We start from the raw sequence: 23907 nt of genomic DNA on the forward strand, positions 1-23907 counted from the left end.
ACTACCTAAACCAAATAATGCACATACGTATATTCCAATAACAACAATTTGTTAGTAATGTCTACGTACTATACCCTAGCCCCTAAGCTTATTAAACCCTTAGGGGAAACAAGAAACGTGTGTCAAACATCATAACATGGTACATCTTATTCGTATGCATTGCAGTTCACATATTGTGCATTATATAGTTAATAACATCCATTACTCGTGACAATTTGGTGAATTATTCGTATCGTTTTATAATTTGTTATTAATGCGTACGTACTATACCCTAGCCCCTAAGCTTATTAAACCCTTAGGGGAAACAAGAAACGTGTGTCAAACATCATAACACAGCACATCTTGTTCGTATGCATTGCAGTTCACAAATTGTGCATTATATAGTCAATTATATCCATTACTCGTTACCATGTGAAGATTACATACGTGTCTACGTACTATACCTTAGCCCCTAAGCTTATTAAACCCTTAGGGGAAACAAGAAACGTGTGTCCAAACATCATAACATGGTACATCTTATTCGTATGCATTGCAGTTCACATATTGTGCATTATATAGTCAATTATATGCATTACTCGTGACCATGTGGTGCATTATTCGCAGATACCAAAATGTGGCAGTTACTTTTCCGTCAAATGTCAATAATAACCCTGTAATGCATACAACCACCTTCTATAATGCAACACGGAACCAGTTTTATAGAATCAATCTGATCCGTTGATGCCTTAGATCTAACACGTAATATTAAGAAGGAAAAAGGATCTAAGATGTGAAAAGGAGAATAACGCTCCCCTATATATATATATATACATAATTCATAATATTTTTAGTATTTAAATAAAAGAAATATGCAAACTAAAAATAATATTTTGCATTATAACAAGAAAGAGGGGTATGTATATAGCATGCAGTACGTGTGCTTTATATCTATTTTACATAAGGTTGTATATGGCCCACCGCCCACAGTAAATTAAATAAAGAATTGAGTTAATAAGATTGATGCGTTTCACGTGCATTGCTGTGCGTTTTAACCAAAGCAGCCTCCGCTATGTTTTTTAACACGGAGAGGATCCATCCCCAATGAAATACTTCCTCCGTCCATGAAAAATATGACACATTGTGAATGGTACGAGTTTTAATGTGGAATTAGTAAAGTAAGAGATAAGTAATGTTAGTGGAATGTGAGGTCCATATTATTAGTAAGAAAGAAGAGAAAACGTAAGAGAAAAGAGAAAAAGTAAGAGAAAAGAGAAAAAGTGGAATGTGAAGTCCATATTATAAGTAAGAGATAATGAAAAAAAGTAAGTGAGAAGTTGTTGGAAACTTTCATTTTTTAAATATGCTTTATTTTTCGTGGACAATTAAAAATGGCAAATGTGCTCTATTTTCATGGATGGAGGCAGCGTTGTTTAAAAAAAAGAGAAATGTTTTCAAAACAAATCATTATAAGTTAGACAAGTTCCATCTGGATTTAATCTTTTGTGGGAGCAAATGGAGGAAGAGGATAAAAGGCCCAATTTTATTAATTAGCAATCACCAAAGTGTAAGTGGTACTCCTTCGTATTTAATAAGTAATTACTTAATACATTACGTGTCATAATGCCTTACATTTGATGGTTAATACACACCAAGAGTCCACTTTAATTTGAAATGGAATAATAGATAAATAAAAATAATATTTTATCCATCCGGATTAAAATATCAAACTTATGAGGTGATATGAAATTTTAGTACTGTAGTTGTTATTTAATGTGTTCAAGAAGAAAGAGAAAAATTTAATGAAGGAAAAAAATATATATAATTGGACTATTAGCGGGAAAGAGATTAAAGATAATAAAATATAATACTAATGATTTAGTTTTTTTGAGTTGATTATATTTATACGGATCAATCATCGCTCTACTTTATCCCGCACTAGCGCAAACCACCTTTCAAATTTAGAAATAGAAATAGATTTAGCAATATAGACTATAGTGATAGATAATAATGGTGGTACTACAACATTTTCATTTTCATTTAATATCACAAAATTTAGTCAAACTAATTAAAAAGAAACTGACATCCATTATTTATACTTTTCTATTGATCTTTTTCTGTCACTCTCTCCCACTCACCTAATTTTCTCATGCCACCTACCAAAATATTTTTTTATTGTAGATAAAATGAATGTATAATTTTAACAACCCATTTTTAAAAATCAATTTTCAACGTTCTTTTTCATCGCAGCCTCACCTTTGTCTCCCTATCATTTTCAATACATATAATAATCATTTGAACTACAAAAAATTAATTCAATTTTGATCAATTTCATAAAATTTAAATACAAAATTTGAAATCATAAATTTTAGTTTTTCTTGATTATTTCATGCAGGTATAAAACGACATACTATTTGGTAATGTTTAAATTTTAAAACATTATTTTTTATTTTAATTAAACAATACTATTATTTTTACTATCACCAAAGACACCGTTTATATACGTACGAGACAATTGAAAAAAAATAAAATTTAATGATTAAATATTCTACATCCAACCTTGTGAAGCTAACTAAATTTTTGATCAAAATTCATGATTTAAATGATTATCTCTTTTTGATACTATGCATGATTTTAATATTTTGCATTCTAATCACATATATCTCAATCCGATGAAATTAACTATTTCCAAATAAAATAATGGTTCTAATTAGTACTAGTATATGACATTATATACGACAATATATAAAAAGAAAAAAGGGGAAAGTGAAAAATCAATGATTGCATTTAAACTATGGGCCTAATCTCAGCAGTCAGCATATCCTGGTTTGATACTAACTATTTAGATTCATTTTCATTTTCATTTTGTTTTTTAAAAAATCTCCTATTCCATTATAATGTAAGTTTGGTCATCACTTAATATTTCTCCAAAACTAATAAATGTGACATTATTATTGAAAAAAGTCTTTAACGTTTTGAAGAGACAATTAATTTTTCAGAATTGACTTTGCTTATTATGCTTCATTTGCCAGACCAAGTAGTCGAAAAATCCACATTTATACTAGTAGTACTTTTCTAATTTCTTCCCCACAAATCTCTTTCCTCGACTGAAATCCCAACTCATAAAAAACCCAAATTTCAACCCTAATTTATGTCCTTTTAATTTATGAACATTCATTTTCTTTGTCCTTTGAATTTATGAAGACCCATTCTGAAAAAAAAAATGAAATTTTACGTTGCTCGTGATATTATAAAAGAAATACCGATAGTCAGTTAAACCACGAAACATAGTCAAATTTGAGTCAGTTTTGAAAATAAGTGTATTAAATTATAAAATTTCAATTTATTATATATGATCTTTATATTTGAGCTAAAAAGTAAAAATAATGTTGTTTCACTATAATAAGCAACGAAAAAGAAAAGAAAGGAAAATAAAGAAAAAATACTCATGTATTTTACTGAAACAACATCGTTTTGAGGATCTGTATAGGGTTGAAACAATCGAAAAGAAAAGAATTTTCAAAAATTAATATTTCATTTTCAAACTTACTTAACTAGCCATAATTTAACCATATTTTAGCATTTTAAGCCGTTATTCCCCCTTTTATAAGCCACCATATTTACAAAATGGTAAATGTAGAGTGAATCAGTGATACTAAATTTATAATTGTGTTATTTCCCCTTTTATAAGCCACCATATTTACAAAATGGTAAATATAGAGTGAATCGGTGATACTAAATTTATAATTGTGTTAATAAGTAGTAGTTGGCTTTACACAATTATAAACCATAAAAGAATCAAGGTTAGTTAATCCAAGAAAAATATTATGTTAACTTCATTAGATCTCTGTCGAAGTAAAATTACAACCACACCCCTCCCACGTCCTCAAAATCCCTAATTTCAACCCCAATTCGAACCCACTCAAATCCAACTCCACACTCCAGAGCTGCCCTACTCTCTCTCTCTAGAATCCCTAAACCCCCAAATCTCCACCGCCGCCGCCGGAAGCAATGGGGAAAGGCGGCGCCCTCTCCGACGGCGTGGTGAAGAAGATCATGCTCTCCTACATGTACGTCGCGATCTGGATCTTCCTCTCCTTCACCGTCATCGTCTACAACAAGTACATCCTGGATCGGAAGTTGTACAATTGGCCCTTCCCCATCTCCCTCACCATGATCCATATGGCCTTCTGCTCCTCCCTCGCCTTCGCCGCCGTCCGCGTCTTCCGCCTCGTCGAGCCCGCCGCCCTCTCCCGCCGCACCTACCTCTCCTCCGTCGTCCCCATCGGCGCCCTCTACTCCCTCTCCCTCTGGCTCTCTAACTCCGCCTACATCTTCCTCTCCGTCTCCTTCATCCAGATGCTCAAGGCGCTGATGCCCGTCGCCGTCTACTCCATCGGAATCCTCCTGAAAAAGGACGCCTACAAGTCCACCACCATGTCCAACATGCTCGCCATCTCCGTCGGCGTCGCAATCGCCGCCTACGGCGAGGCGAAATACGATTCCTGGGGAGTTTTCCTCCAATTAGGCGCCGTCGTCTTCGAGGCCACGCGGCTGGTCATGATTCAGATCCTTCTCACCTCCAAAGGCATCAATCTCAACCCAATCACATCTCTCTACTACGTCGCGCCGAGCTGCTTTCTCTTCCTCTCGATCCCCTGGCTAATCGTCGAATTCCCCTTGCTGAGGCAGCAAACCGCCGCTTTCCACTTCGATTTCCTCATCTTCGGCACGAATTGCCTCTGCGCCTTCGCGCTAAACCTCGCCGTGTTCCTCCTCGTAGGGAAGACATCCGCGCTGACCATGAACGTCGCCGGAGTTGTCAAGGATTGGCTCCTAATCGCGTTCTCGTGGTCGGTGATTAAGGACACCGTCACGCCGGTGAATCTGATCGGGTATGGATTGGCGTTTTTAGGCGTCGCGTACTACAATCACTCGAAATTGCAGGCGCTGAAGGCGAAGGAGGCGCAGAAGAAGACGGCGGCGGCTGATGAGGAGGCGGCGAAGCTGATAACGGAGAGAGAAGGGGATGGGAAGAAGGGAGATTCGCAGGCTTGATTTGGGGATATTTTGTGTAAATTAGGTGACGGATTAGCAGAGTTTTCTTGGAATAAATGTGAAGGAGAAATTTGGGGATTTATTCAATCTTGGTGATTTCTGCTTGAATTTTCCTTCTTTTCATACACTTCATTTATATCTGTAACATAATTAGCATAAAAAAGGTGTTCGGATGGATTTTTCATTCCAAATTTCCCCTTTTTTCATGTTAATTTTCTTCAATTTGTTCTAATTCTATTGACAGTTTTGCAAATTCGCTTATTGAATTTAATGAATTTGTGTCCATTTTGTGGCATTCATTCCTCCCAAGTTATTTTCTCTTTTAATAAAAATCAATAATTTTTCCCTAGCTCTTTCTGATGTTGAAATAAAATATCTCAATTAACTTTGAAGTTGGAACTAAGTTGGCATAAATGCATTATATATTTGCTTTGAAATATCAAGAAACAGGATAATAGTTAATTACTACAGTATATCACTACTTTACTCACTCAATGTTAAATCAATTAGAGGTTTTAGCTCTTATATCCACCAATTTTGTTTTCCTATAATAGTGTATGGAAAACTAATTTGTCATGATAAGAAAATGCCAAGAAAAGGAAAATGCATTAATGTAATTAGCTGACTTAATACTTTGACAATTCACTTCAATTGTGAGGTTACTAACTATAGTTCGTTAAAACAACTTAAAGGAAAATGTAAATTGGAAGATAAAAAAGAACTTTATATTCACCTTTTTCAGAAAAAACAAGTATCCAATAGGAAAAGATGACGTATTCTATAATATGGAGTATTTATATTATTTTGCATTCTCATTTACATTTTTTCCTAAGTATTCCTAATTCGTTAAAGGCTAAAACATACAGTTTTACACTTTTGAATGGGCTAAGTAATACTCCATCCGTCTCATTTTAGGAGTTTTAGTTTTTTATTTTAGTCTAACTCATATTACGAGCCTCGGTTAGAATATTTTATAAATAGTAATACGATTCACATTTTATTAACTTTATTTCATTCGCATTTTATTACTATAAAATTATATAAAAGTGAGAGCCACATTCCACTATTTTTTCACTAATTTTTCTTTATATTTCTTAAAATTTGTGTCGGATGAGACTCCTAAAATGGACAGTTGGAGTATACAGTAATAGTAGTAGTATATTAAATGATGCTTTTAATGGTCTAAGGGGTTTATTTTGTGAGATTATAAAAGTTCTTTATGTAGGTAGAAAGTAAACCTCAAGATAGCTTTTATAATTGTTTATAAATAGGGATGTATTAAGATGACAACACTCTTTATTGTGACACCATACCATCATTTTAGGTCATTGGATCTGAAAATCGTGTGTTTGTCAAGCTGCCATGTGGCAAATCAATTAAAAACGCGGAGGGGTAAAATAGGAAATTTCTAATTTTACATTACCTGATTGCAGTGTTATTCATTGAATATTGCAGTCTTACCACAACAATATTGCAGTTTACCACGCCAGCAATATCTAATACATTGGACTGCAATATCCAATACGCTAGACTGCAATCTGTAGATTGCAGTTTAGCGTTCATACTATTGCAGTGTAACGTTTATTATATTGCAGAATACGTGATGTCACAGTGTCACTTTGAAAAGTGTTGTCATTTTAACGCATCCATATGAACATAAATATTAAAATTATTTTGGTGTACTTCCTCAAATAAAATATTCATAAGATAATTTGAGAGGCCAAGAATTAAAGGGTGACGATTTTGAAAAGGCAAATCTCATAGTTGGAAGTACAAGCTACATATATGGGATTATTCTTGATTTAATTTGGTTAGTTGAAAGTATAATTAAATTAGGTAGTACTTTAATATTCTGGATAGTTGACTTTTGCATATGGGATTTGAATAAATTGCTGTACAATTAAAGAAATAAACATTGCCTAGCACGATCCACATGCTTATAGCTATTGAAATTCTAACTTGCATGGATTGAAAAGTGACAAGATCTCAATGAAGAGTTAGGTTTGTGCATAAGATGTGATTAAATGTTAATTGAGTTTGTCGACTAATGTGTGTTGTGTTTTTTTTTAATCTTTAGTGATCGTGAAGTTAACTGTTTCTTCTCTTTCGTATTATGTGTTGTTGATGATAATAGATGTGTCTTGATTTTGCTATTGATTATTGTTTTTTCGTGTGCCTTAAGCAATTGTTGTTCTAATGTTTTGTTGCTCGTTATTCTTCTTTTGACCAGATTAAATATGGTACTGATTTTGTTTACCACTTGTTGTCATTCGAGCCTGATGTAAAATCACATTACATTTGAACCGTTAGATAATCCATCGCATGATTATTCATTCTTAGTAATGTAGAAAAGGAGTATGATTTATTTCCCTGTAACTACAATCATAACTTAATTCAGTCACAATCTTCACCGTTAGTGTTGATTTATTTTATTTTCTAAAAGGTTTGTTAAACCTTGAAGGGTTTCCCTACTCTTTCATACATTAACTTTTTTTGTTTGGTTGTGTAGAAAATTTTTGATGCTGACATTCTTGAATTTCATATACCGTGGAAAGTTTTTCTCACCTAACTTAGACATTGATGGCTGCTAATCTCTCTATACATATTAATATTGGATAGTTTTTTAAAAAAGAAAGCGGATTTTGAAGAAGACATCAATGCGTCAAAAAAGAAAGGCCAAAGGAGAAAGACACCTCATGAATCTGATTTGGATTCTTGACTGGGAATCTAATTCCAATCCATAATTAACTAAAAAAATATATAACTGTTTAATTAATTCTATAACAAACTTTTTAGTACTAATCCTCTATATTAGTGTTAAATGAATGACGAGAAGACCCATTGTACCATATATACTTATCACCAAAGCCCATTTCTCTTAACTTCTCAGGTACAGGCCCAATTTTCATACTTGAATTATTACAAATCACCTAAACCTCAAAAGCGTCGAAAGATCACAAGAATTTTTCAGAACAAAAACAAAACTCAACACAAAATGTCCAAATTCTATAGAAAGACTTAAACTGGGCTGGGATGCATGCATGCCCAATTTATGCAGAGTGAGAGCTCTATTCAGCAATATACAGGATGCCCGGTGAAACCGGTCGGACATGATAAATTTTTATCATGTCCGACTCAAAAACAAACAAACGAATCTATCACAAATCTACGTTGTGCAATAGAATTTGATCAATCCTTGATTTCCATCCTAGGCAGAAAACAGAACCAAGAATTCTCTTTCTTCGTCATCAATCGAATCACTGTCCACGATCCATAACAAATATACATCGTGCAATAGAATTTGATCAATCCCTTTTTCCATCACGAGTCTGAGAATAGAACCAAGAATTCTCTTTCTTCATCATCAATCGAATCCCAGTTCGCGACCCATCATCCTATTTTACCATCAATCCATGCTCGTTCCAAGTTCGAAGCACCATTCGCACAAACAAGAAGCCCCTTGGCCACACGATTTCTTCTTCATATAGAAAACTAAGAACTCATCTCTGCAAATCTCCTCCTCGCAACAGCAGCATGCTCCACCTCCCCAACCCCAACCAACCCCTCCACCACCCTCTGCCTCGCCCTTATAAACGGTATAAACCCCCTCCCACACATCGCCGCCGCGACCTTCCCCGCCAACACAAACCTCTTCTCCTCCAAACACCCCTCCAAAACCCCCTCATACACCCCAAACCCCACCCCCACCCCCTCCCCCTCCAGCATCTCCACCATCTCCGCCGCCCTCCCCGCCTCCCGATTCCCCCTCATCGCCCCCACCACCTTCGCCACCGTCTCCTCCCTCGGCCTCACCCCCTCCTTACACACCATCTCCCTCACCACCTCCGCCGCCGCGTCCACCTTCCTCGCCTCGCTCAGCTCAGCAATCAATCCCCCGTAGCTGTCCCAATCGGGGACGCACCCCGCCCTCCCCATCCCTCTCAACACCTCCATCGCTTCCCCAAATTGATCGATTTTCGAAAGAGACAGAATTAGGTAATTGCAGGTGCCGCAATCGGGGGTGTACCCGATCGATTTCATCTCCGACAAAATTAGCGACGGCGACGCCTTCCGGCGCCGCCGCAGCCACGATTTTGAGAGGAGGAGGTGGAACTGCGGCGGGGGGAGGCAGCCGGAGCGGAGGGTGCGCTGGACGACGGCGAGGGCGAGGGGGAGATGGTCGATGGAGGGGTCGAGGGTGAGGGAGAGGAGGGAGGAGTAGGCCTTCCGCGGGTGGGAGCGCGGCCGGATTGGGATGAAGGATTGGAGGATTTCGTCGATGGTTTCGTTTCGGCGCCGCTCGGGGAATTTGGAGAGGAATGTGAAGGGGTTAGGGTTGCGGCAAGGCTCCGTTGATGCGTTGAGGATTTGGGGGATTTGGCGGTATGCTTTTGCTTCGACTGCTGCTCGGATGGATTCTTCGAGATTCAATTTTGGAGAAGATGAATGGGAGAGAGCTCGGATTTGGTGGCGGGAGATTGATGAACTGAATCTCGTAGCTGCCAACGCCATTTCTGGAACGGAATTTGGAAATTGAGCAAGATCTTCAAGTTGGAGTTGGTTGGGGAATTTGGTCGAACAGATTTAGTTTGGAGGATTTGGTCGAAATTATTTGAAATTTGATTATTATCAGAAGATGAATTTTGAGGAGCCCATTGGGCCTTGTACATGTTTAAGCCCATCGTCCAAATACAAAAATAGAGTAGTACTCATTAGATTAGGAAACACATAATCTATGATTTAGTAAGAGTCATTTACTGATACACCTCGGAGCTTACATGTTTAGTCCAAAATCCGAACACAAAATACATTAGATATGAAACACATAATCTTGTAAAATTCATATACTCTAGTAATATTACTTAAAATAAGCTACACCTCCAAATTAAATAAAGCTAGAGTTACTTTCTCCACAGCAAACACGCAATGCCCATATTTGATGTCAAATCCTGCAAAATAAAAATACAAATAAAAAGCATAAACATTTATCAATCCTCATGCACAAAACATATGACATCCTAATTCCACAATTATATTCAATTTCAAACTTACTGGATAAATTCGATGTTGATTTTAGCATCGGGGGATTTGGAGACGGCGGCGAAGGCGTCGGTCGACATCACTATAGTCGAAGGGCATGGCCGGCGGGTGCAAAAATCGACCACCCTCACGTCCACCGTGCCCCCCTTGCAAGGCCGGTTGTTGCCGCTAAGGCACCGGAGCCTGTATCGGCGGCCGCAGGCGGCGCCGTTGTCCCACAACCCTTCACTCACTTGCACAAACAAGTTTCCTGATGGGAATTGGTCGGCTCTATTGCCATTGCACCTTGTAGCTGCACAACAATATTTTGGTATGTATGTATACCATATTAGCCTACTAGGAATAATAAAATTAATAAACCTGTGACACTGAGATGCATGGTTAAACCGGAAACATCGATTCGACCCAAAATCAGACTAGTAGTTTCATGTTTCAAAACTGGTATACCAATTATACTAATTCGATTCCGGTTCAAGAATTTTAGAACCTTGAACCGGCGACATTCCTACATGTAAAAACGTAACAAAAATAGCGGACTCACGTGTGTACGGAGGGTTGTAGGAAGTAGCGGTCCCGATGTCGCCGGAAACAATTTGGTTGAATGAAATGGTTAGCAATATTGTAATGGCAAAGGCTAGTTTTAAAGTCATAGTCATTGAGAAAATGATTTAAGGACTACTATATGTATGAAAGTTTGTAAGGGATATATATTTGATGATTTTGGTTGAAAAGGGTTATGGATTGAAGTGAAGAAATATAGATTTGATAAGTGCGATTGAAATAGTTAATGAAACGAGCCAATTTATGGTGAAGGAAATAGATTTGATAATTGTGGTTGAAAAATGGTTATGGATTGAGGCAAATTTATAGTTGTGGAATGCACAATTTTGTAAATGAGATTATACTTATTTGGGCATAAGTTGGCGCACGTGTAATTTAAATATAAAAATATATTGGCATATCATTGGTCAAAATATACTATATAGTAGGCTTTAGTGCTTCTTTACAAGTTCAAGCTTTATATATTTTCAATTGTAGTGGAGGATAATATATGTCTCTATCTTAATATTGGCCTCTTTAGGAATTGAGGATATCCAGTTGAAGTAATTCAAAAGTAACCTAATATAAAAATTCACAATCTAGAATAATCCAAAATATATATACTATGTTAATTTCAACACACAAACTAATTTAGTATGCAATGAGAAGTCTCTTTTAGGTTTATTTAGATAATTTTGAGAACAAGAGTATGAATTTTCTTTGGCTAGCTGTTCCATCCATTGGGTTGTCTACAAATTAGCGCATGAAATAATCAATAGACCTGCCGATAGATACCCTTGGTAATTATAAAAAAAAATCTATGAATTTATGTCGATCCTCCCACGTTTTGACATATAATAATATAGGTTACGTATGACAATTCTTGACTTATTTAAACTGAAAAACAAGTGTGTTATTTTATTTTATCAATTGATGGGGTGTCATATAATTTACTAGTAGGTATGATTATAATGGTCGTTTATAAAATCCACTATATTGGTGCAATATAATTAGTGATAGTTAGCAATTCTATGCTGAATTCTCCACCAAATATATATTGGTCGATTTTCACACTTTAGACGTCTCCATTTCATTCTTTTAATCAGTTTGGAAATTTCATTATTGCCATACCTTAATTATATCATTCTAATTAATTTGATATACTTGTTATTATAATATAAAATTTCAGTACGAAATTTACATCGTATATAAATGTTTGTTTTTACATGGATTAACACAAATCACAATAACTATGTTTTTAATCGTATGTGATTGTGAATTTGGGATTGAAAATTTAGTAGTAGTATGTATGGCAACTTTATCAACTCAAAACTATAAGAAAACAAGTGAAGGTAGTACATGTAAAGTCAAGTAAAATAAGTGGATTCAATTATAAAGTGGACAATTATTTATAATACTACTATTGTCTTCTTTTGAAAAATTTGGACTTATAATATCTTTCTAGAAATGAAGTGACCATATGCATAATGCATATCCATCATCACTAACTCGAAATATAATTATTGGAATTGACCATCAAATTAATGATTGGTTTGACCCCTTTCGAAATTTGTCAACTAAAAACCGAAGAATTCGATCATAAATTTGAAACCACCAATCTTAGTCTTTTTGTGTTTTTATCATTTTAAATGGGTTTAATAAAAAATGCATGTGAATATGTGATGTAATTATGCTACAAGATAATCTTTAAAATTTGCATGAACTATACTTTTTTGGCATGATAAGTATTGAATCAGCAACTTATGGCTGCTAAAAAAGAATTAATTAAGATTATTATCTTGTTATAGGTAAAATAATTTATACGATTAACAAAGCCACCTAGCATATTGGAAGGTGACATTGAACTAATAATGTAAAATGTAAATGGATCAAAATCTTGAAAGTATATATCGTATGGGTCGGTTCAAGATTGGTATATATCTTATCTAAAGGAATGAGAATCCACTTTGTGTAATTTAATTGTAGCCACAATTTAGTATATTTATTTATTATGGTGGCTTATACCTTTGCCCACTTAAGGTATGATGTATAACGATGTCTTTTCTTAAGACATAATAATATGTACACGTTTTAATTAATTTATAAGGTAGACTATAAATTTTGGAATGTATAAGCATAGAAAAAATATTTTATATTTGGAGTATTTTCATTTTAATTTATAGTATCGAATTTATTTCATATAGTATAAACTTGTAGTATAATAATAATAATAATATTCTTAATTGATTTGTGTTTGTTGTGCCATACTTTACATATTTTACTAAGAGGAGAAGGAAAAATATGGTTGTAAATAAACGTAGCTACTCGTGAGCTGCTTGAAACTAGGCTCGGACCTAAAATAGCTTATTTAGAGCTCGATTCGATAAACGAGCCAGGCTTGAGCCCGATGTTACTTAGTTCAAGAGCTTGTTTGTGATTTGTGAATAAATGAATCACATATATATTGTGAATAATTGGGTGACTCGAGCTCGAACTAGAAAACAGAAACTCGAGTCAAGCTTGAACACCTAAATATTTAAACGAATCGAGCTCCGACCCTACTATGCAGATATATATTGTATAACCAATGTCATCGCACATATTTCGTTCAATAAATAACATAATGATCGAATTTGTATCTACAACATAATCGATAACAACATTAACACACTAGGGAAGTAACAAAAACATTATGTGAATTTGTATATATAATCTTTCTTTTATTTTTTGAAATTACTATCAACTAATCTTGTTCAGCACATGAAATAGTCATGGAATTTGACTAGCAACCAAAAAAAGATCTAAATCTATTACTTACATGGAATGATGGGAAGTTGATTACATTTTGTGATCCAAGTGTAGTTGAATGCTGCCATTGTTAATACTACTACTCTAATACATTACTTAAGTGTGAAATTTTTTAATTATAGATTGAAAACTCAATTAAACCAATAAAATACATCAAGTGCTACTACTGAACTGAACTATTACTATAAAGTTTGAATTCCGTTAACTTTTGTTGGTAATAAAATAAATAAATTAATGTCTATAATGCAAAATTTGTAATTGGCACACAACTACATGTACATAATAGATATAATAGTTAGATAAATTATGATTTTATAAAGTTGTGTGTATCTTGTTCCATAATTTTTGTAATTATGATGTCTATAAATTACTATAGTTAGCCCATTAGTAGCTTAACCTAAGTTCTTAGTCCATATAATTTGTAATGGGCCTTGGCTATTGACACAACAATTTTGTGGAACTATATAGTACTAATAATCTTGATAATGGATAAAAAAAATTAACATTCAGTCCATAAAATAAAAGAGAATCACAAAAATATAATTAAAATATTATTAGTGAATAATAAAATCGGTCTTATTAAATATCGATCTTACTTAGAATGAAAAAAAAAATCATTTCTATAGATGAATCAAAATAAATAAAAATGACTATCAGTCGTTGAATGAATAACTGCTATATATTTTTGCTGAAGTTATACTTTGAAGTGATTATATATTGGTTCAATATCTAGATACGTAGTTTCTCAACATGTGTGGATGCCTTTTAAATTATGATGTGCAAAAGGAAATTGAAAATAATAATCCCATTTTATAATTTTTGAAATATCTATGATTTGAAGGCTCAACTAATTTTTTTTTTCTTGATCAACGTACCCTCACGCCTCACTAAATAGTACACTCGCATACACATTTTCTTATAAAATTGAATATATATAAAAAATAAAGCAAACATTTTTCTTAAATTTGTATCAAGCTAAAACGAGGCTATGTAATACTACTATCTAACACTATTATAACTAGAGGATGGAAGTATATATTTATCAGAAAAATCCCACTACTTTTTAGGATATCCAAACATTGAATTCAAAATTAATAAGTGTGACACCGCCGTTTCAATTAGTAGTATGATTTATTTAAAAAGTACTTAAAAACATATTAGGGATATAAATTAGGTATACTCCTAAATTTGCAGTACCAAAATGGAGTACATGTTATGTGTGAAGTATTTTGACTATTTTCCTATTTTCAAACTGAGCTATTCCATGTTAATGCAGTACAATAATACAATTAATTTTTTTACTTTATTATATGGGGATATAAGTTATGTTAGGTTCAATGAATCTAACCCATAATTTGAAAGGGTGACTATTTAAAATCTCCATATCTACAACTTTTTTATGAGAAATATTTAAATTGCTTTGACTCTTTAGTAAACAAGATCTTGTGACCTATGTATATATATGGCATCTTAGAATCAATAATAATAGTAATAATAAGTGCAAATAATAAAATTTATACTACTTTGAATTAATATGATAAAAAAAATAGTATGATTTTTTAAGTAATTCTCGGCTATTAAGTTAATAATATTAATAATAATTCTGTCATTATCCATATTTAATTGTCTTTATGTGAAAAACGTGTCCCTAAAAATATAAAGGGCAAAAGAAACAGTATCTTTCTATTGATATATTGAAACATTAAATAAAATTTGCTTGAAAAGGGTTGAGAAAGAAAGAACGGCGGCGCATCTTCTCCGCCACCCTCTCTCTCTTAAACAAGCCCCTTGAACCCTCCGCCTCCATCGAAATTTCAAGCCTAAGCTCAGCTCCTAATTAGACTATTTATTTGCATTGTTTTACAATAGTGAGGGATTAAATAATCTCTCTTTCCCAAATGTTTTGATTTGCTTGCAAATTTACTCTCTCCCTCTCTCTCACCTACCCTTGGAATTGGAGTTTTCATCTTCAAGCATTCATTTTTAACCATTCCAAGAAATTGTATTGAGTTCTAGAGAGAAAAAGGTGGTGCTATTGTATTGAGTTTTGGATAGAGAGAGGCGAGGAGGAGTAGTTCTTGAGGAGGTTTGTGTTGAATATGAGTGTAAAAATGCAATCTTTGGATTCCAATAGAAAAGGGCTTTCCTCATCGAGTTCCAATTTAGGGCTTCAATGGAATCTCCAAGATTCCAATTTTTACCCCGGTGGTGGCTTATTTGCCTCTGTTTCTCAAATGGGAAACGGTGATAATGGGGGTTTCAAATTGCCCTATGCTGATTTGCTGGTTAAGTATGTTTCATTGCCTGAGGGTTTCAAGAATCTAGGTTTGTCGGAGGAGGAGAGTGAGTTGGCGGATAGGAAGAAGAAGAGGGGGCTTAAGCTTAAGATTAAGGTTTCTAACCCCTCTTTGAGGAGGTTGATCAGCGGGGGGATTGCGGGGGCTGTCTCTAGGACTGCAGTGGCTCCGTTGGAGACGATTAGGACTCATTTAATGGTTGGGAGCAGTGGGAATTCGAGCTCCGAGGTGTTCCAGAATATTATGCAGAGTGAGGGGTGGAAAGGGCTGTTTAGGGGGAATTTTGTCAATGTGATTCGCGTTGCGCCTAGCAAAGCCATAGAGGTATAATAAGATTGAAATGGGTGTTTTTGTCTATGTATATTGCTTTCTAGTGTTGATTGTATGCGTGTGTATAGTTTCTAATGTGAGTTTATTGAGCTGTAATGGCTAGTTTTACATTTGATTGGGTTTACGTTGAATCATTCTCTTGGATGTGTATTGGCAATTGAGTTGCATCACATGCTGATTCAAGTTTGGATTTGGTAGAATGTCTATGCTCTACATATACTGGTTTGCTGTGAATGTGCTTGAGAAAAAATCCATGTGACGATTTCCACCCTTTTTATTTGTCTTAGACTTATACCTACCTTTGTTTTATTCTAACGGTTTGCGTTGATGTTTGATTTCAGTTGCTCAATACCACCTATTCTATTCTAACTGTTTACATTGAAACATTGTGTTGTTAGTGTGTACTGGAAATTGCGTTGTATCACATGCTGATTAGAGTTTGGATTTGGTAGAATGTATATTTTCTATATTTGCTGGTTTGATGTGAATACGAGCATGAGAAAGAATCCGAAAGGATTGCCATTTTCTTTGTGATGATTTCCACATTTTTATATGCCTAAGACTTATTTCCACCTTTGTTCTGTTCTAACTGTTTCCATTGATGTTCATTGTTATGTTTGATTCCAGTTGCTCGTTACCACTGTGTTGTGTCTGCTAAGCAGACTTAACCCTTGACCAAATCTAGTTTCCTGTTATATCACAAGAGGTGTTTCTATCAAACAGAGATCTGATCTTAGGATTGAGACGAACACATTGCTTGTCATTATTACATCATCTAAGTTTTTCATTTGTTTTGGATTATGTTTTTAGGCATCAATGAGTAGTTCATGACACTATCATCTTGCCTAGTTGATTGTTATCTTTTGATAAACGGATCAGTTAGCGAAATGATTTTTGACCAAGATAGGGATTCGATAACACTATAAAGAAGACCATCCTTCTTATTTGTATACAAACAGTAGTTACGCCTATTTGATTCCTCGTCTTGTAAGTTTTTGATAAAAAAGTATAGTTTTTCTCGTAATTGTTCAAATCTGTATTTTACATCTTGATGTTTCAATACATGTTCATATCCGTTCCTAAGAACTGTTTGTTTTCTGCAGTTATTCGTATACGACACTGTTAACAAAAATCTCTCTCCAAAACCCGGTGAACAACCAAAACTACGCGTTCCCCCTTCGTTGGTTGCGGGGGCTTGTGCTGGCGTCAGCTCGACTTTAGTCACGTACCCCCTCGAGTTAGTCAAGACCCGACTAACCATACAGGTAAAATATCACCAACACACGGCAACACCTACCCGTTTCATCGAGTTTTTACCTTCATTGCACTGCCTTCCCTTTCACAGAGGGAAGCTTACAATGGATTGCTTGACGCCTTCGTTAAAATATTCCAAGAGGGCGGCTTACCGGAGCTCTACAGAGGCCTCACTCCCAGTCTCATCGGAGTGATCCCTTACGCTGCAGCCAACTACTGTGCATACGACACTCTGCGGAAAGCCTACCGGAAAGTCTTCAAGCAGGAGATCGGCAACATCGAGACCCTCCTCATCGGCTCCGCTGCCGGCGCCATTTCCAGCACCGCCACATTTCCGCTGGAGGTAGCTCGGAAGCATATGCAGGTCGGGGCCGTGAGCGGGAGGCACGTGTACAAGAACGTGCTCCACGCTCTCGCAAACATTCTCGAACGGGAGGGGCTCGAAGGCCTGTACAGAGGGCTTGGGCCGAGCTGCTTGAAGCTCGTGCCGGCTGCTGGCATCTCTTTCATGTGCTATGAGGCGTGCAAGAAGATTTTGGTAGAGAAAGAAGGAGAGGAAGAGTAGAGAGAGATTGACCGAGAGAACAAGAATAAGAAAAAAAAATTCAAAGATAGGATACAAAGTTTTTTTTGGCATTTGACTGTTTGCATACCTTTTTTTTTTCTCATTTGAAAGTCTTTTTTTTATTGAATTTTCTTTCATGGAGTTTTTAGAGATAGATTCTAGCTGAATTTCATTGAACATGTTTGGAATCTATAGAGGTTGAATCTCAATTTTTTATGTCAATTCAAATGAGTTTATTTTTATCCCACTATTTTTCCAATTTGATTCGTCTTAATTCCTTCCATGTTATGGAAATATCTTTAGGTTGCGTTCATTTTATTGGTAAAAATATTTTAAATGTTGTTTTTTTTTTCTACTTTATCAATTTTACATTAGAATTCAGATTGTTCATCCAATGACAAATCTATTGGTAATAGACACAATACTTTAACAAATTTTCTCTTTATTTGGCAAACATTGTTAATTTTCCATTAAAACTCACGCCGTTTACTAGTAAGACTATTGATTATTGGTAATGGTCCTAATGGACAAGAGAGAATTTTAAAAGTCTGTACTTTGTCATGGATGTTTGATTCAGTAGAATCTAGGACAATAGGATCAAAATGAAATAAATCAAAGAAATGCAATCTTGAAATAAATTGAAATGAGATAGATTCTTAGAAATATAACAGGGCATTATGGAACCGAAAAAGGGGAATACTATAAGTCTTAAGAGGAGTAGGTTTTTGCCATAAACACTAAATACAAATGCTTGCTTGAAACAACAATGTATACAAAAAAAAATAATTATAGTTTGAATAGAAATTGGCCAAAAATCTTCAGACCTAATGTAGAAAAGATTGATACATCACAACTTTGCTTTCTCCCCAAAATGATGTTGTTTCTACTTTCATGTCTTCTGTCTATATACACAAGCGACCTTAACAGTTGACACCACACTGCCCTTGCGCGGCCAGCTTCGAAGCGTCCGATGTGAAGGGGTCGATGCGGACCCACAGCAGCGAGAAGATGGAGGCAAGGAGGATCGACCAGACGATGACGATGGTCGGGGTGCGGTTCTGCCGCCCGAGGAGACCCTTGAGGAAGGGGTACAAGTGGACAATCACCCATATGGCGAAGAAGAGCTTCCCGAAGAGCGGGCCCCACGACTGGTACCCACTGTTGATTGCGTATGAGACACCAGCCACGATCCCGACGATGTTGAACATGAGGACCGTGGTTGGAGGGATGAGGAGGGCCGTCCACTTGAACACGTAGAGCTCCGCGAAGTCACCGTCCTCGTCGGACGCCTTCGACGTGACCGTGAAGTTGGTGTCGATGCCGGCCAGCACCTTCAGGAGACCTTGGAACACAGCGAAGAGATGCGCGGACGTCCCACCAATGACCCAGAACTGCTCGTTTCTCCACCAGTCCTCGATGCTGACGCCGCTCCACCTCATTTCGAGTATGCCAGTGGCGAAAATCGAGATGAAGAGGAGAATAAACCACATGCTAGCAAAGTTGCTTATCTACATAAGGATATCAACCGGTCAATATTCATGCTCACGAGACGAAAAAACCGATCATATCATGTTCGTAACTAACCTCGGGAATGATAAATTTGTTGGTGAGAAGACATATGGCAGGAAGAACACAGTAGGCGAGCAACGGGATCGAGGTGAGCGGGTACACGATGGTGTTGATGTACGCGAGCCTCTCCAAGAGCTGCAGTTTCCCGTTGTAGCCATACCATATCGGGCAATGCCTGCTAAGCATAATCTCGATGGAGCCCAGAGCCCACCGAAGCACCTGGTTGAGACGATCAGACAGATTGATAGGAGCCGAACCCTTGAATGCTGGACGAGGAGGCATGCAGTAGATGGAAATCCATCCACGTGCGTGCATCTTAAAGCCGGTCAAAATATCCTCCGTGACGGAACCATAAATCCACCCGATCTAAAATATTATGCCCAACCCAGTTAATGCCTCAAACTTCATTTCAAGAAACCACACCAAAAAACCACATAGATGGACTCGAAACACATATAAAGTACAACGGTATACCTCTTTGCCCCACTCAGTTTTATCCTCATATCCACAACTAATGACGTGGATAGCTTCTTTCAATAAAGTAGCAGGATTTGTCGAGGGCGGTATGCCTCCCATTTCCATAAAGGTGGCAGCAATGAAGACAGGAGATTGACCAAATCGCTTCTCCAAGCTCTTTTGAGACATGAGAAGTGACTTCTCGTCGTCATATCCTGTAAGAAAGCAATTGCATCAATTTCTACAATTTCTGAAGTTTTCAGTTTGGTCCTATTTTACGAGAACCTACCTTCTACACCCTCTTCTATGTCCTCCATGTTAAAGATTGGGATGGTCGATTCAGTCCTTTTAGCTGCTCTCTTCTTATCAACGTATTTCTTGTTGGCATGCCTCCCTTTCTTCCTCGACCCACAACAGCTCTTGACGATAATGTTTGGCTGCAGATCCTCTTCCGTCAGGACAGGGTCGTAACCATACAACGCTTGTCGGTTGAAGCAGCAACCGGTTCCCACATAGACGGGACCCTGAAGGCCATCCAACCCTTTCAAGTTGATCTGCAGAGACGGAAAATTAAGATGACACGTGGATCAGTGGATCAGAAAGATATCACGGATAAAAAAGTAACTGTTCCTACAAGTCAAGGGCACGTACATCGAAAAAGACAATGTTGCGGTTAGCATATCTATCGTGCAAGTCAATGCCATCGAAACGCTGTGGAAACTGAACGTAGCAGGTCTTCCTTCCGTAAGCCGGATCCATCATAAAGCACATGGCTTCTTTACAAGCTTTACTGTTGTTGAAGTAGTGATCACAATCGACGTTCAAAATATATGCTCCATTAGTAAGGACAGCGGACACGCGAATCTGAAGCAAATAACAGAACAACAGGTCACAAGTCAGTTACTACAGCCAAGAGAATGTTGAAGAAAATATAGCTAGGCTCCCACTTCAAAATGCAATGCAATTACGAATCACCTACCAAAGCATTCATAGCTCCAGCTTTCTTGTGGTGCTGGAATCCAGGACGCTTCTCACGAGAAACATAAACCAATCGAGGTAGCTCATTTCCATCAGTATCAAAACCTCCACTATGCCCCAGAAAAACCTGATAACGAGAGGCAGGAGAAAGAGTTATAAGAACGGCGATAAACTGGTAAGCATCATATACTCGATGGGTAAAAATAAACCTGAATCATTCCTGGATGATCCCGTGTGCTGTTCCCAGGCCAAGCAGTTCCATCTTGCATCGTCCACCCTTCTTCAGGCATCTTCTGAGCCTTTGCAACGAGAGCATTTATTCGGACCTTAAATTCTTCGTATTCTCTCTGCAGGAATCATGTTAAGTAATACAATTACATCTCATTGTCAACTAGTTTCCTGCCTTAGTATACAATACAACAAGAGACTCATGATTCACCTTCATTGCTCTGCGTTCTTTGACGAAAGAAGGTTGAATCTTGTCCTTCAGGTAATCTATCTTCTGTTGAAAATAGAACTCAGGTGCCCTAGGTTCGATATGATGCTTCTTGCAGAAAGGTACCCACTTCTTGGCAAACTCGGCCGTTTCAGAGAGGGCTTCAAAGGTAAGCATTGCTGCACCATCATCTGAAACATAGCATGAGACTTTGTCGACAGGGTAGTCCACGGCCAGGATGGATAAGACCGTGTTGGCAGTTACAAGAGGAGGCTCTTTCATGGGATCCACAGTACTGACGAACACATCAATAGGTGCTAACTGGGAAGGCTCGCCCTCTCTGTCGTATCTGTGAACATCAAAGAGAAAAGTTAGGACAGTATCACATTTCACAATCCTCTCATCTATGGAGCTTAACATGAAAACCTTTGACTAACCTCAGTGCAAGTCTTTCAAGAAAGGTCTCACGACTAACTGGATACCATTTCGGAAACTGGTCGAGAAGCCAAGACAAAGCAAACCAAACTTCGCAGATAACAGATGTCAGCCACAGAGGATAAGCATCCTTCACCGGATGGGTGCAACGGTATTGCAAGAAAAATCCCAAGATGATTAGCCGAAGAATGATCACGACACGATAGGGGGTAAGATGAGAAGAGGAAATAGGCTGCACGCGGCTCATAGGCTGGCGAGCATCATCAGCCCTGTCATCAATGCAACTATTAGCATCTCTCTATAGGAAATCTAGAATTTCTAGAGGGAAATTATGCTCGGAAAAAAAATTACATTTGCAATTCTTCTCCGTTTGATCCAGTGCCTTCAATATCTCCTTTCCCTTCACTGTATCGGCTGTTCATGTTTACCATGTTTTTCTCCTGTTTTAGTTTCCAACCTTCGACCCTCTCCTTCCAGTCAACATTTCCAAGTCCATAAGAATTCAAGTCTTTAGAAGGGTCGACTATTCTCACCGGAACTGTAGAATATAACAGCATTGTAAACTGCTCGCATGAAACAAAGATGAACGACATAATATCTGCTTATATTTAACAACTAATTACCCGGCTGTCGTGGATCAACATAAGGGAGGGAGTGAACACGGTCTCCAGGACCCAAAGGACCAGATGTACTTCTAACAGAATGAGTATCTTGTATGGAAGGAGGAATCTCACCAGAGACCTATCAATTATTAATAACACACAACACAATCGAATTACACTTTGTCCACGGAATTAGAGATGAAGACAAATGCATCACAAGGCAAGAGCCAAACACATAGGATGTAACATAGATGTACATAAACAACAGCAACCGTTGTGATTTTGATCAGACTCAAATCAAGTTCTATATGCATATATTTATTAAGAATCTGTTTGCTCGACTTACTGGCTGTCCATTGGTAAGAAGCGGGATTGGTTGCTGAGAGTCATGTCTAGACGATGCAGAGAGCTCCACCTCATCAGCCTGCCATTGAGATCTAGCCTTCATTTTCCCCTGAGAATAACTAAACTCATTCTCCAAGTCATCATCGTCATCCTCATCGTCATCCCCATCAACTCTCGGACTCCCTATGACAGAACAAATTAGTCCATAAGCCTCCATTTTGCTTAAAAACACATTAAACAAAGAATCTCCATGTAAATCATACAAAGCCAACTAACCTTTGTGTCTCCTGTAACGAGTCTTGCACTGTGGGCATGCTTGATTCCCATCTTTCCGCTCATATTCATAACAAGCACGACAAACCGGGAATGCGCACTCGTTGCAAGCAACAAAGACATCACCAGTGACAGTCACTCCAACAGTATCTCCACAAATCTGGCATATCTGCCCATTCGGATTCTTCACCGGTTTCGACTGAATACACACAAGCATTGCAATGATCAGTACACAGTCGAAACAAAAATCAATCCATACAATCAGATTCTTTTCTTTGCAAGATCAGAGTATCAAATCGAGTAAATTAAAGAGTATGAAAGATCACTAAATTGAATCTGAGCACAAATTGAACATTTAATCTTAGCTCAAAAATCCACACAAACAACAACACTGAATCACTTTCAATAACAACTCAGCTTCATCCCACATATAGATCCAACCACAGCATTATGCAGACTATTTTCAACCAAATCCAATCAACACTTCAGAAACAAAAGAAATCTAAAACCCATTTCCAAATTCATTCCAAGATCCAAACTTTAGCCGTCTTAATCACTCCTGGACTACTAACGGTCAGATCCAAACCCAAATTATAACGGAAAAAAGGTTAATTCAACGACTAGAAGAAAAATGCAGTGTGACCTAAGATTGAAGAAAAAACAGCATACCCCACTATCAGATTCATGGCGAATTCTAACTAGCTCATTCCGCTTGTGTGATCCAGCCACCATTCCCCCAGTCGCCTCCATTTTCCTCTGATTTAAGCAGGAAATGCTGAATTTCGATCGGTGTGCTTCCTTTTGAATTGAAGCACTCAACACTCGATTCGAGCTGAGAAGAAGAAGCGCATCGAAATCGACTAAATCACTCAGCCATCTCTCTCTTTCTGTGTCTCCTTTTCTCTCGCTACTCACCTTTGTTCCGAACACCTCTCCATTATCTTT

At 37.0% G+C, this 23907-nt stretch overlaps 5 protein-coding genes across 5 annotated transcripts; 2 read left to right on the forward strand and 3 right to left on the reverse strand.

Annotated features, from left to right (window-relative positions):
• The first annotated feature begins 3887 nt into the window (after positions 1 to 3887).
• Positions 3888 to 5142, forward strand: LOC121752315 (probable sugar phosphate/phosphate translocator At2g25520). The gene has a single exon (XM_042147312.1). It carries the CDS (start codon positions 3988 to 3990, stop codon positions 5032 to 5034), a length of 1047 nt encoding a protein of 348 aa, XP_042003246.1. The 5' UTR covers positions 3888 to 3987; the 3' UTR covers positions 5035 to 5142.
• Positions 5143 to 7878: 2736 nt separating this feature from the next.
• Positions 7879 to 10228, reverse strand: LOC121750559 (pentatricopeptide repeat-containing protein At1g06270-like). Its single transcript, XM_042145117.1, has 2 exons — positions 10087 to 10228; positions 7879 to 9983 (listed from the first exon to the last, which is right to left on the reverse strand). The coding sequence occupies exon 2, from the start codon at positions 9544 to 9546 to the stop codon at positions 8527 to 8529; it is 1020 nt and encodes a 339-aa protein (XP_042001051.1). The 5' UTR covers positions 9547 to 9983; positions 10087 to 10228; the 3' UTR covers positions 7879 to 8526.
• Positions 10083 to 10924, reverse strand: LOC121750560 (EG45-like domain containing protein 2). The gene is made up of 2 exons (XM_042145118.1): positions 10616 to 10924; positions 10083 to 10366 (listed from the first exon to the last, which is right to left on the reverse strand). The coding sequence occupies exons 1-2, from the start codon at positions 10728 to 10730 to the stop codon at positions 10083 to 10085; spliced, it is 399 nt and encodes a 132-aa protein (XP_042001052.1). The 5' UTR covers positions 10731 to 10924.
• Positions 10925 to 15134: 4210 nt separating this feature from the next.
• On the forward strand, positions 15135 to 18110 carry LOC121753011 (adenine nucleotide transporter BT1, chloroplastic/mitochondrial-like). The gene is made up of 3 exons (XM_042148141.1): positions 15135 to 16043; positions 17153 to 17314; positions 17395 to 18110. The coding sequence occupies exons 1-3, from the start codon at positions 15522 to 15524 to the stop codon at positions 17866 to 17868; spliced, it is 1158 nt and encodes a 385-aa protein (XP_042004075.1). The 5' UTR covers positions 15135 to 15521; the 3' UTR covers positions 17869 to 18110.
• A 436-nt stretch (positions 18111 to 18546) lies between these two features.
• LOC121753010 (cellulose synthase A catalytic subunit 1 [UDP-forming]) lies at positions 18547 to 23907 on the reverse strand. The gene is made up of 14 exons (XM_042148140.1): positions 23632 to 23907; positions 22966 to 23161; positions 22691 to 22872; positions 22366 to 22483; positions 22094 to 22280; positions 21745 to 22011; positions 21311 to 21656; positions 21081 to 21218; positions 20873 to 20998; positions 20545 to 20757; positions 20183 to 20447; positions 19912 to 20108; positions 19453 to 19803; positions 18547 to 19376 (listed from the first exon to the last, which is right to left on the reverse strand). Exons 1-14 carry the CDS (start codon positions 23710 to 23712, stop codon positions 18789 to 18791), a joined length of 3255 nt encoding a protein of 1084 aa, XP_042004074.1. The 5' UTR covers positions 23713 to 23907; the 3' UTR covers positions 18547 to 18788.

This window comes from Salvia splendens, chromosome 10, assembly GCF_004379255.2.
Source record: "Salvia splendens isolate huo1 chromosome 10, SspV2, whole genome shotgun sequence".
Classification (NCBI taxonomy): Eukaryota; Viridiplantae; Streptophyta; class Magnoliopsida; order Lamiales; family Lamiaceae; genus Salvia; species Salvia splendens.

Excerpts from the sequence above, each read along its gene's own strand:
- LOC121752315 (XM_042147312.1), top strand. The coding sequence starts at position 3,988 with ATGGGGAAAGGCGGCGCCCTCTCCGACGGCGTGGTGAAGAAGATCATG.
- LOC121750559 (XM_042145117.1), bottom strand. The coding sequence starts at position 9,546 with ATGGCGTTGGCAGCTACGAGATTCAGTTCATCAATCTCCCGCCACCAA.
- LOC121750560 (XM_042145118.1), bottom strand. The coding sequence starts at position 10,730 with ATGACTATGACTTTAAAACTAGCCTTTGCCATTACAATATTGCTAACC. Across the intron at positions 10,367-10,615 it reads CTACAACCCTCCGTACACAC|CTACAAGGTGCAATGGCAAT; the intron begins GTGAGTCCGCTA and ends ATTGTTGTGCAG.
- LOC121753011 (XM_042148141.1), top strand. The coding sequence starts at position 15,522 with ATGAGTGTAAAAATGCAATCTTTGGATTCCAATAGAAAAGGGCTTTCC. Across the intron at positions 16,044-17,152 it reads CGCCTAGCAAAGCCATAGAG|TTATTCGTATACGACACTGT; the intron begins GTATAATAAGAT and ends TGTTTTCTGCAG. Across the intron at positions 17,315-17,394 it reads AGACCCGACTAACCATACAG|AGGGAAGCTTACAATGGATT; the intron begins GTAAAATATCAC and ends TCCCTTTCACAG.
- LOC121753010 (XM_042148140.1), bottom strand. The coding sequence starts at position 23,712 with ATGGAGGCGACTGGGGGAATGGTGGCTGGATCACACAAGCGGAATGAG. Across the intron at positions 23,162-23,631 it reads GCCATGAATCTGATAGTGGG|TCGAAACCGGTGAAGAATCC; the intron begins GTATGCTGTTTT and ends GTGTGTATTCAG. Across the intron at positions 21,219-21,310 it reads AAGAACGCAGAGCAATGAAG|AGAGAATACGAAGAATTTAA; the intron begins GTGAATCATGAG and ends TGATTCCTGCAG.